The sequence below is a fragment of the Phoxinus phoxinus genome (assembly GCF_949152265.1).
Source record: "Phoxinus phoxinus genome assembly, chromosome: 14".
Lineage (NCBI taxonomy): Eukaryota > Metazoa > Chordata > Actinopteri > Cypriniformes > Leuciscidae > Phoxinus > Phoxinus phoxinus.
The window spans coordinates 11,039,936-11,052,887 of NC_136889.1; the positions used below are offsets into that span (position 1 = coordinate 11,039,936).

The 12,952-nt window shown below is 37.4% G+C and overlaps 1 protein-coding gene across 2 annotated transcripts in view; it reads left to right on the forward strand.

The window, feature by feature from the left end:
- atrnl1a (attractin-like 1a) overlaps window positions 1-12,313 on the forward strand; it is a 217,906-nt gene extending 205,593 nt beyond the window's left edge. Inside the window, exon 32 of one of the 2 annotated variants that reach the window (XM_079635196.1) lies at window positions 9,387-12,306. In XM_079635196.1, coding sequence (XP_079491322.1) covers window positions 9,387-9,511 — 125 coding nt within the window. In that variant the 3' untranslated portion in view covers window positions 9,512-12,306. Of the gene's footprint in view, window positions 1-9,386 lie in introns of both variants that reach the window. The other variant, XM_079635195.1, reaches the window with a different exon arrangement.
- The last annotated feature ends 639 nt before the right edge of the window (window positions 12,314-12,952 follow it).

The window sequence follows — 12,952 nt, forward strand, 5'->3', positions numbered from 1 at the left end:
TCTACTGAAGTATTATTTTCTTATAGAGGAAGTGTGTCATTGCTGCACCACCCAACAGATTTGGAAAAATAATAATGATTGATGAAAACAATGATTGAAAAAGCTTCAAACATTCGCATATGTGTGGACTGTGTGGATGCAGCATAAATAGTAACCATTCACAGCATTTGTACCTAAGAGGTGGCAACACTCAAAGTTAGCCTGTTGCATATAAGAACTACTCAAAAATGGAAAATGGCCATAACACATCAGAACATTGAGATGAATTGACTAAAATGGGAAGGAGAAAGGTACCTCAGACTTGAGTTTGAACGGCAGGTGACAAAAAACATAGGCTTCAGATCGCTATTCCATTTGGCACTGTTAGTGGTGCAAAAAAATGATTTACTTCTCCTTTAGCATAAAAAAGAAGGGCTGTCTTGTCAACGCAAAGTGAGGAGATCGCTGTGGTTCAATGTGTGTATATTTAACATCAGTTATATATATAATGTCAGTTATATCACTCATTGCCTAGGATTACTGACATCTTCACTCTTTAAGTTCACGTTCTTTCCTGATATTTAATATTTAAAAATAAATATTTTTGTGAGTGTACATGTTTTTCTATCCTGGTTGGGACTTCAACCTGAATGTACACAGACTCACGGGGACTAGTGTCACCATGGGGACCTAAATTGAGATCCCTGTGAGGAAACAAGCTTATAAATAATACAGAATGTATTGCATGTAACATGTCACAATGCTGAAAGTTTTCTGTGATGGGTAGGGTTAGTGTAATGGGATAGAATATACAGTTTGTACCGTATAAAAACCGTTACGTCCCCACAAAGATAGATAACCAAGTGTGTGTGCGTGTGCGTGTGCGTGTGTGTGTGTGTGTGTGTGTGTGTGTGTACTGCCAATCCATTTCTTCTCAAGTGTGATACTTCTTAAAAGAGTAAGTAGAGGAGAGTAAGGAGAGATGTCAAAATAGAAGGCATTTGGTGTGAAAAGTTGTCTTAGTTTATTCTTTTGCTTTCATCTGAAAAGCACTGAAGGAGAGGACAGGGTTGGGTCATGCTAGATCAAATCTGAACTGTGGAGTGCAAACAATTTGTCTCTGAAGAACAATCCAAAAAAGCCAGCGTGACTGTTTTTGGTATATATTTTTTGGTATGTAAAACTGCAGAAAGTTTTCTGTGATGGGTTTATGGGTAGGATTAGGGGATAGAATATACAGTTTCTACAGCATAAAGTGTGTGCGTGCGTGTTTTAAAGTCTGAGACACTATAAAGAGAGGACACACTGTAAGACACCACCCTTTCGTCTCTGTTTCTTTCTCAACAAGGGCACTATCTCAGACAGCAGGTGTGCATGGAGATTCAAAGAGAATAGCCAAAAAGTCAGTCTACTTGTTTGGGTGATATAACAGACGGTTGCATGGAGGTCATATTGCTTTTGAGCCGTGGAGTGATATTTCTTTTCTTTCATCATTTGCACTGTCAGCGTTCCTTCAAAGGTCGCTTTGGGTCTTTAATGCATCTTTTGGTACAAACTCAATTCAAATTATGGATTGAAATCAAAAAGACATCTTATTCACACAACCAATTTTACTTCTGTTGTGTGACATATTTCTGCGTCAAACTTGATTTTATCCCGCAGGGTTTGATTGAGTTTGCTGAAACAATACCTAAAGAGCTATTTGGCTGGTTAACATTATCTATATTACCATTTAAAAGTTTGGGGGCAGAGAAAGATTTTTTTATTATTATTTATTTAAAGAGACTATTCAGTAAGGATGAATTAAATTGGTCAAAAGTGACAGTGCTCATTTATAATGTTACAAAAGATTTTAATTTCAAATGCTGTTATTTTGTAACTTTCTATCAAAGAATCCTGAAAAAAAATAGCATGGTTTTCACAAATTATAATAACTATAATACAACTGTTTTCAACATGAATACTAATATGTTTTTCTTGAGCACCAAATCTGCAAATAAATTCAGCCTTGCTTAGCTCAAGAGAACTATTTTCACAAATGTTCAAAAGTTCTACCGGCCCCAAACTTTTGAACAGTAGTATGACGACAGCAGAAAGGGAAAGTCATTTCAGAAGAGGAGCTGCTTTATTATGATTAAAGATATCGAAAGACATTTTTTGTTTTTATTTGAAATAACATGCAGATGCAACGCTTCATATCTTTTTTTCAGTAACAAGCACACGCTGATTATGTACAATCTACCTACAGTATAACTTCTGTTTCCCTACATTATAGCCCTCTTGAGCACACACACATACACACTTACGCAGGTGAATATAGCGAGTCTCACACTGAGAGTCAGGTGGAAACAGCAGAGCAGAACATCTGTTTGTAAGATAACAGATTGTTTCTCCTGCCAGTACAACCTCAGCTCTCAGACAACATGTCAGCAGAGCACTTGCAAAACACAATCCCAGTTTTCATCCATCTCATCTACCTATTCTGATGAAGAGGTTCACCGCCAGAGACTGGGACGATGTGTGGTGAACAGGTAGAAGTAATAAGCACTGAAAGTCATTCCAGTCCATCCACATTTCATTTTTACAGCTAACATTTCTGTCAAACATAGATCTAAGCCACATCAGAGCACAATAAGCATGGGATAATGCATAGTCTTCTGGCCATTATGGTAAAATAAACCCCAACAGGGTGATCAAGACCCCGATGTGAAACCCCCTGAAGGGGTTTATTTTATAATAATGACCGCCTGATTATTCATTATTGCATTTCCATGGCTACTTATCAAATAAATACATGTTCCTTCGATATTTATTAGAGTAGAACTGATTATGTATGAAGAAAGACAGCATGAATAGTACAGGCACATACATTTTTTTATTTTTCTCTGGAAAAAAGGCTTTAGATTGCTGAGTTTCAATTGACAAAAATGTCATGAGTGAATATTTTTGGTTAATTGTATTACCTTTGACCCTTGACGACCATGACATTGGCTGATGGGGTTATAGAGTATCCTCCCAGTATGTTCTTTTAGTGTTTACGAGAAAGCCTGCAATGTGTCTATATTGCCTGTTTACCCTTTTAAAATGTCCATTTAGTGCATTTAAAGCACAGTCAGCACCGTGGGGAAGTCGCATAGGGAGTGAATGAGAGTGCAGTCTTTTGGTAGTTTTATAAGTGAGCAACAAAGCCAAATTGATTTTATTCTGACCTGCTTTATCTGCAGCTCCAATCTGTCGTGGCAGACTGACTTATTTATAACCCTTTCAAGCAAATGCATTTCGGAGTACTTTAAAAAAGATTACTTCTGGTGTAATCATAATATTTAGCATTTTTATAAACAAAAATAATATTACAGGTTATATTGGTTCCATTACTAATGCCAACTTGAGATTATCATTCAAAATAGTAACTATTTTTAGATATTATTATCCATATTGAAAACGGGTATTAGTATAAGACATGTTTCTTCGACAACAAATCAGCATATTAGAATGATTTCTGAAGGATGATGCGACACTGAAGACTATGTAATGATGCGGAAAATTCAGCTTTGCCGTTGGCCAGTGTCTTGGTGGGTTTGGGTTTTTTCACCTTTTTTTTTTTTTGGTTCTTCTGCTGTTGTAGAGAATTATTAGATGAAATTAATTGAAATAATAAGGTGTAAAGTGATATGGAAATGTAATGCCATCAAGAGCTTGAACTACTTAATAGACAGCCAATCAGAATCAAGCGTTCATCAGTGCCGCAGTACAAACGCATACTTGCAGGACTAATCGACAGACTATTTTCCATGAAGCCTTTTTCTGAGAGTGGTCCCTTTTGAGTAACTTTGCAACTACATGTCAACTTATTCTAACCTTAACCCTACCAGTCGATGAATACTCTACTAACACTGTGGTGGCTGTTACTTCTAGTCAACAAAATGTGTTAAAGGGACCATCAAAATAAAGTGAAACCAAAGTTATAAGCCCAAGTGTACTGTATTTGTTCTGCTGCCGCTGTAAACATATTATTAGCAATTATGTATTGTAATTAGTGGCATGACAGGTGTTTGGCTCCGCACGTTTGAGTGCTCAAAAATTGCTCTCAAGGTTACATTGCACACACGTACACACACACACCCATTTTTCTCTCTTGCTTTTTTCCCCAGCATGTTGTTTATGAGATGTAAAGAAGCTAATTGTGCAGCTTGTTAGCAAGGGCATGGAGGAGCAGACCTGTCTAATCTATGTGTTTGTGGTGTTCTGTGTTTTCTGTCTCTCACTCATGCTTTTGTGTTGGGAGGAACACTATTGACCTTATCATGTCAGGTAACTGGGCTGTGGTCAATGTGGCCAGTCAGCGGCCGGCAGTGATAGCAGCACAAAGAGGAGGTGGGCATTATTGACCCTGAGGAGGGCAGTGGCTCTCAAACGCTTGCATTCATGGACAGGGCTGAATAAGCTCTGCAAAACCACCAGCTCTGATTTGTCACACTGTTTTGTTTATGGTCACTGTCCTTATTAGGGGGGAAACACAGTATAAAGTAGTTGTAGGGGAAGATAATTATAAATTAACTTCACATATTGCCAGCTACTCATCATTTAAAAGCTTAAATATAGTAAACTTAAAAAGTGATCGCAAATAGCTTTTCCACAAGCTTAGGTAAATACTAATATACAAAAGGTGCACACAAGGTCATTCACACTAACACAAAACACCAAAGTAGTGCATGCCGCTACAATAATGCAATAAACATTCATTTAACAACATGAGATTTAACATAAAACCCTACTGATTACAACAACAACAACAAAACAAGAAGAATAATTATTCAAATGAAAAAACATCAAATGTATTACACAGGGAATTCTGCCAATGTCAGTTTTATGGCTTTTGACTGTAAATTATTAGATGATTTGTTCTTTTTTACTTAATTTTTTTTTTACATTTAACAGTTTTTTAAAGTGTAAAATTATATGAAATATAAGGTTAAATCTATTAAAGTTTTTCCCTGTAAGTGTAGTAATAGAACCAAATAACAGGTTTTTACTGTAGCATTTTTACCGTATTTTACAGGTAAAGTAAAGTTACAATAATGTTCTACAGTGTAACTATAGTTAAGTAGTTAAGGCTGGAAGGCTCTGACTGTATGACTTTTGCCCAGAATTGCAGTCTGGACAAGACTACTTTCAGTTGCTGAACGATCCAGTCTGCAGATTTTGGACTGATTTCAGAGTGGACAGATTTCAGAGTGGACAGATTTCAAAGGAAATTGCATATAGTGTATGATGGCCACAGATTTTTTAGCTTCAGACTATGAATCCATCCAGTCGGATGATATCAAATGTTTGAATTTTAGAACGCATTTTGTATAATGTGTTTTTTTCCCCAGTTGTCTTTCCCACCCAAGGCCGCATCCAAATGCACTTTTTTACAACTCAGAAAACAACACTAATAACAACAGCTGTCAGCTCCTGTACATAAATGTTTCTTTTCATCTGTCACGCATTTACCAAGCAACAAGGCACTTGTTTCTGCGTTTGTTGTTTGACTTTAAAGTCTGTGTGATCAGTCGTTTTTTACCAGTTTTTCTGGAACTATTTACAATGGTAAACATAAAGCTATGGTAGGACTTCAAAAGATAGGAAAAACTGCACAACAATTGTATGAACTACTGTTATGTTGTTTTTATGTTTGTTGGCCTTTTATGAGCTTGAAAGCCCTTTGTCACTATGATCTATCATATGGAAAGAGCTACTGTATGGAAAAATACTATATAACATTCTCTCTTTGTTTTGGAACAACGTAAGGGTGAATAAATAGTTGGCATAACTGTCATTTATGAGTGAACTCTCCATTTAATTGCTGTGGGCCTCACACTTATAGCGGATGGATCAAAACCTCTTTGGTCAGCAGAAAACTGAAAGGCGAGATCTGAACATCTGCTAATGTGGAAAGTGATATCAGCTAAACGCAAGCTTTATCATAGAAATGAGCAGTGACTATAATTATAAAATATGCCACATATAGCTCAATCATTTCAGCTAAAGAATAAAGATAAATCATTATTATATCCCCCTTTCTTCACTTCTAAACCCCATTAGCATTGTTAGCCGCTGTCATCTGAGCTGCCAGGCCTGTGTTATACAATAAACACCAAGGGCCCTATCATACACCCGGCCGGCGCCAGGCACGACGCAAGTGTTTTTTGCTAGTTTCAGCCCGACGCAGTTATCATTTTCACGTCCTGCGCCATGTTGTTTAAATAGCTGTTGTGCGCCCATGGGCGTGCTGGTCTGAAAACGAGGTGTGTTCAGGGCAGGCGCATTGTCGCGTTGCTATTTTGAGGCAACAGAAATAGACTGCGCCATTGACCAAACCTGGTCTAAGTCAATGGCACAGTTTTATTTATTTTTTGTTATTTAAAGGGCGCATTAGTAATATGCGCCTATTGGCGTGTCCACAACGCGCGTACACTCTGCTTATTACACACACAGGGATGCGCAGCAGCACACAAACATGCCATATACTAAAAATAAAAGGATATTATTGTGTACATAAAGATATGGTGAAATCCGGCTTGTCCCATAGATGGTCTGTTTGCACGCTCTAACCTCGCTCACGAGCAGATCCGTTTCCTCTCCATAGAAGCGTTCAGTCTTTCCGCTTGCAAATTCCGTCATGTAAATAGCGAATCCGCCATGGTGCGAGCGCAACTGGCTTTTAAAGGGAATGGGAGATTAGACTCTGATTTGTTTATTGCATGTTACGCCCATAACAAACACTCATTAAGAGAATAGAGACAACCCTTTTAGACCACGCGCCGGGCAAGCCGACCATTTTTCCCGCTGTTAAACTAGCAGAAGTGCACCTGCGCTTTAGACCATGCGCTTATCGTTAAAATAGGGCCCCAAGTGATTTCATCATACTATCCTTAATCACATGGGTAACATTGAAGTTAAGTGATGTTGCTGACCCCCACCACACCAGATCTCACGTCTTGACAATGGCCTGCGAATGACGGGTGAAGTCATTATGACTCAAGGAAATAGAAAGTCAGGTTGAGAGTGTATTCCCTCTCAGAATAACCTTGGCGTCACACTGAGGCTGGAGTGTGGCTGATTGCCTGCGGAAAACACTCATCAGTTGGAAGAGTGACCTTGGTGTGGCATAATGACACTTTGTGAAGAGGCAGGTGGTGCGAAGAGGACTCGCCGCAGACAGCTGCTCGCTCGGCTCCCACCGAGACATTCTTCCGATTATCACTGGAAACTTGTCTCACGCGCATCGCTCACGCCGAACGCGAGAAAGGCATTTAAGTTTCACGTGGACGAGACAACAGCCGTTTCCAATAATGCAGTATCTGTAAAGTGTTCATTTACAGTGATGAATGTCTCAGGTCAACAGAGTCTTTCTGATTACCTTTAATGGAGTTCTCGGATTCGCACATCCTGTCTCAAAGTGCAGAATTCATCGAGGTTAATCATGCGCGCAGCTCACCTGCCAAAGATCACAATAACGAGTTTGATTTTCCATTAGCCGAGAGCACTTTAGCCTTCTCCTCATGCGCACCTGATTTGATTCAGCCTCGCAATTAATTCACTTGAGACGGACATCTCTCCTCAGCAGAAAACATTTAGTTCTTCCGAAGGTGTTGTCCTTTTGTTATGTACAGTGTGTGCTGTAAATAAATGCAGTTCGTTGAAATATTGGGTCAGGAAGGTGAATTTGAACTTTGATATTTTCGAAAATGTAATTGCGAGAAATCACACTTACAATCATGCTTTAGTGGATTGGGATTTTCATTGTTGCTCCATCCACTAATAAATTAGTTTCTTTCGTTTGTTCGTTTGATTGAATCAGTCAATGTATTCCTTGTTTTATTCTTTTTTATTTCATTTTATTTCATTCAATCATTGTTCATTCTATTTTTTTAATTTGTTGTAATAAATAATCAATAATAGACTTGCGAGGAATCTCTGGTGTGTAAAACAAATTTATTGAGTTTTACTGAATTAATTAACGAATTACTGTCCAAATTACTCAAGGGCTCAAAGAGCCTCCACTCCTTTTTCAAGCTTCTGTTCTGAATGCTCATTGAATGATGATGTAGAATTATGAGTCTGATCAAGCAATATCAGATACACCACATGCTGTTCCACATGAGCTTTCAGAGACTTTTCTCTTAAATCTATGACATGTAAATGGTAAATGGTAAATGGACTGCATTTATATAGCGCTTTCATAGACCCATGGCCCCCAAAGCGCTTTACAATTTGCCTCTCATTCACCCATTCACTCATACATTCATAGAACCGAAAAACACCCCTGCTGCAATTCTAATAATCTTAAGTTTAAGTATATTACTGTAATCTTTTTTATTGTTACATATTTTTAAGTAAATCAGGATTATTCATAAAAGCACTTTCATGTAAAACTAACTCGAGTCTATCGTCTTTTTGTTATGTGAAGATCACATTGTCTTTTATGTATAGATTTCGTGTTTTGCCATTGTCCCAGACACAGACTTTCAATCTTAAACTACTAAAATCTATTCTAAAGAATAAATACTACTTTAAAAAATATATAATCTGAGTAAATATACATAAACCGTTTCAATATGGAGTGAGTGTGGGGGGAAAAAATCCCTCAGTTGTCATTTCCGAGGTAAACAAACCGTTTGCAACTAATAAAGTTGTATCAAAAGTTAGTGTATGTTGTCGGTCACCATGAAATGAAGTGAAGAGCATGCTTAAGATGAAATATGAGGCCATGTTTACACCTGGTATTAAGATGCGTGATCAGAAATTAGAGCTGATGATCTCCATATGTTTTTCTGTCATCTCTGTGCACATTCATATGTAATTTGCATGAGCTTATTTTCTCCATTAGATTGAAAGATCTGAAAAAAACATGCATTCACCCAACCATAGACCCTCCCCTCAAATAAATCAGGACAGAAGTGGTTGAAAGTGGACAAAAGAGATGGATTAAAACACAGGTGTAAACGAGGATGTCTCCCTCCCTCTGATCGACCAAAATGCATCCTTTACCAAACAGGGCCTGAGATGTGAAGTGTGGAGAAAATATAGAAAAAAGTGTGAAAATATGATTAGATTGTCTGTATTTGTGATATAAATACATGTAAAATGCTATGAAATGAGTCAATTCCAAAAAGTCATTTCCATAACCGTCGTTTTGCCCACAGTATGAGTGGAAATGAGGAGAGCTTATTTTCTACAATTCCTCATGGCCAGAAGGGCCTATAGTTTTAGAAGAAGAAAAAAGAACAAATAAGGATCTGAACTCTGCACTGATGATTGTAAGATGATATTGACAGACACAGGTTTGATTGTATGCTCTTATCAGGATGCTGCACTCCTCTTCTTTGAAGCTCACTTCCATCTCCTCCTCCTCCCCACAGGCATTACCATAGCCAGTGCTCTTATTGATACGTCTCAGCAGAGGCACGGCGACTTCAAAGACAAGGGCTTGAGTCTAAAGAGCCGCAAACAGCAGCACACGGTGCACCAGGGAACCTGCGTTTGAACCAGCCGACTGACCTCACTGGAACCGCCGGGACGCACTGATTCTGATCTTTTTTCTCCCCTCTCTCTCTCTCTTTCTCTCTCGTACCACTAGAAGGAGACGGTGTTGACGAGAGGGGAGCTCTTGAAGTGTAAATGACAAAGGAGGGTCGAGACATTAGTAGTCCGTGTGTGGCTCCTCCTGAATTCCACGCTCCATAGTGGAGCTCGTATTCCCTCAGTATTGATTGAACCTCTGTAGAGGACATCTGCATTTTGATTGTGCCCACTGGGTTCCTGTTTTTCAACAGCTGCTTCTCAAAAGGGGAGTGAAACTCTCTCTGACCCGAAATGGTAACAGGTTACAGGCCAGAATTAATCTGATCACATATGTAGAGGTAAACCTTTCTCTACTTTTAGGGTTTCGTCTCGTCATTTATTGAAATGTCTTTTGATGACTCTTTGACACAGTAATTATTGTTAGCCGAGGACTGTATTTAATACACATGGTGCTTTGTAATAGTCTAGGTGAGCGGAAAGGCAGAACCTGATTTCACCATGTGCAACGTGTTCCTGGATCAACATCTTAGTTGATTAACCAATCGGATTTGAGGGACAAGTTTATGCCAAGTTTAGACTTACAACCAATAGTTGCTTCGGTGTTATTCACTTGTCATTTCCCTCTGATTTTAGACATAACTTATGGGGAGGGTTAGGTTTAGGGGTAGGGATATGGTTAGCACAAAATTTTCGAACAGGAATGTTGTTCCAGAAACAAAATATGTTGAACGCGTCTAACTCTGCAAAGTCAGGACGTGTGTGTGGAAAGTTTCATTTTGTCTTGCAAAACTGACACTCCTAGTGGGCATACACTTAAATTCAAGAACTGAAAAGACCACATACATTTAAAGCTAGTGTTTTTAGGCTTTTAGTCCATATCATTTAGCTTTGAACTTGACTTTATGCTAGTATGCTACAGTATATGCTAGATAAAATTCACTTTTAGACAACATACATTATTTGCGGTCAGTAAGCTTTGTTTTATGAAATTAATACCTTAGTTCAGCAATGATGTATTAAATTATGCAAAAACAAAATGAAAGTAAAGACATTTATAATGTTACAAAACATTTTTAATTCAATTCTTTTGAACTTTCTATTCATAAAAGATTCCTGACAACAACTATTTTTTAACACTGATAATATTAAAAATCTTGAGTACCAATTTGGCACAAATGGTTTCTGAAGGATCATGTGACACTGAAGACTGGAGTAATGATTCTGAAATTTCAGCTTTGCCATCACAGAAATGAATAGCTTTTTAAAAATATATTAAAATAGAAAACAGTTATTTAAATTATTGTTTTTACTGTTTTTGATTGTCTTAATGAGCATACGTTTTTTTTTGTAAAACAATTAAAAAAAAAAAAATTATCGAAAAAGATTATCATGCTCAAACACACACATGATGTTTTGATGGCACTACAGGGAGAACGTTTACACTTTTCATGAGTATTAACCTACAAATAGCTTGTGTGTGCATGAGATAAAAGAACGTGTTTTAATCATCAATTCCACAGGGTTTTTCAGCACTATATGATTGCAGACAGATGGCACTGTAGTTTTGTACAGTTAGTTGTGCTGCATTTATCAGACAGTGGTTGTATTGAAACATCTTATGATCAACATAATAATGCCAGCAGAGAGTTAGCAAGGTTACCCACGACTGAAGTGGACTTCAAATATTATTATGGTTCTGTGGCCAAAATCATTGGTTTCTATTGTAAATGTCTGGAGTCGTCAGACTTAAATTTCATTAGTACATAATACAAATGTCAGTTTAACTCAGTATTGTTCAACATGTTAATTAAGCCAATGAATTGTTTGCCTGTATTTGTAACTCTAATTATGTATTGTCATAATGTTTTGAGTTGTTTGTCTCGGATAGTCAAGACATGTAAAAACTGTATAATTTTATGTCTTATTATGAAAATAGATTAATAGTTTGTTAAACTAAAATAGGCCCAAAAACATTCTCACATGTCCTCTATAAAATTGTTTTGATGTAGTTCTCCATTATGTTTTCACAACCAAAACGTGTTGCACTTAAATCCTTCATTTTATAAATCCTTTATTATATATATATTTTTTTTGTCTAAAATGTCTTTAACGAAACCCGCCTAAACTTTAAAAAAAACTCTGTCATCATTTACTCACCCTCATGTTGTTCCAAACCTGTACCTGTATGTCCTTCTTTCTTCTTTTTTTGAGCAATGTTGTTAACCAAACAGTTCTGGTTCCCATTGACTTCCATTGTATAGACAAAAAATGCTGAGACATTTTTCAAATGATTGTCTTTTGTGTTGACGACAGAATTGCAGTTTTTGGGAGAACATGGGAAACCTTGTATTCTTTCCAAAGAGACTCACTGATCAATTTTTGGATTTTCATTGCAATGTTGATTTCAAATTCAAGCACTTGTATATACATGACTCCCGTTCAACTTAAAACCAACAAATGTATCACTCATTGGGCTGTTGGCTCTTTTGCACTGTTAAAGCATTCCATGCAGGTGCGATGTTACTGCATTGCAGAAACAATATCATTGTTTTGTCTCTCATGTCTCAAAGGCATTTGTTTTTGTTTATTTATTCTCATTTGCATACTTGAGTCATAACCTTTGTAAATTGTATAAATGTGGAGGAGACTTCTCGTCTTACAGCGTTATGTAATAATTTACCTTATACATAATCAAGTTTGAACAAATGAAGAGCAGCCAAAGAAAGTTCATGTTTATGCCGAAATAAACATTTTGATAAATCTGTTGTATGCTTTAGTTTTCTTTCCGAAACAGCTCTCTCTAGGAGTGAAGTAGTTTCAGCTTCACGTCTCGCCCACGGACCGTCAGTCTGAAGGTCTCGAGGAGTCGAGGAACTTTTACTCTGCATCAGAAGTGGAGATCTGTGTAATGAGATGCAGCGAGTGACTAGCTGGGTCTCACAGGACAAACCATGTGGCTTAAACGGCTTGTAGACTGTTGTCAAGAATAAAATACAAAGATAATATCAATTTTGCTGTGTTTAAAGTTATCTACTTTCATGCTCAGATTGTCTACTGATGAATCATCTATTAAATGTCTATAACCATCTATAGCTGACTCACCAAGTCATTTGAAATCTGCTACCAACCCCAGATGAGATTGAAAAGCTGTTCAAATAGTATCTACACAAACATTGATTTTTCATGTAAAAAAAAAAGAAAGAAAAGGAAATCACATATGCTCGTCTTTAAGTGCTGTTGCCGGTGTTAAACGGAACAGAGTATTTAGATTCATACACGACAGATTTAAATGACTTTTTCAGTGAGTTTGCAGTAGGATTGAAGACAGCTGTTTAAATGTGCTATTGCCGATGCTGTTATCGGATCGTTTGTCAATCTGGATAAATCCAAGCAAGTTAAACGT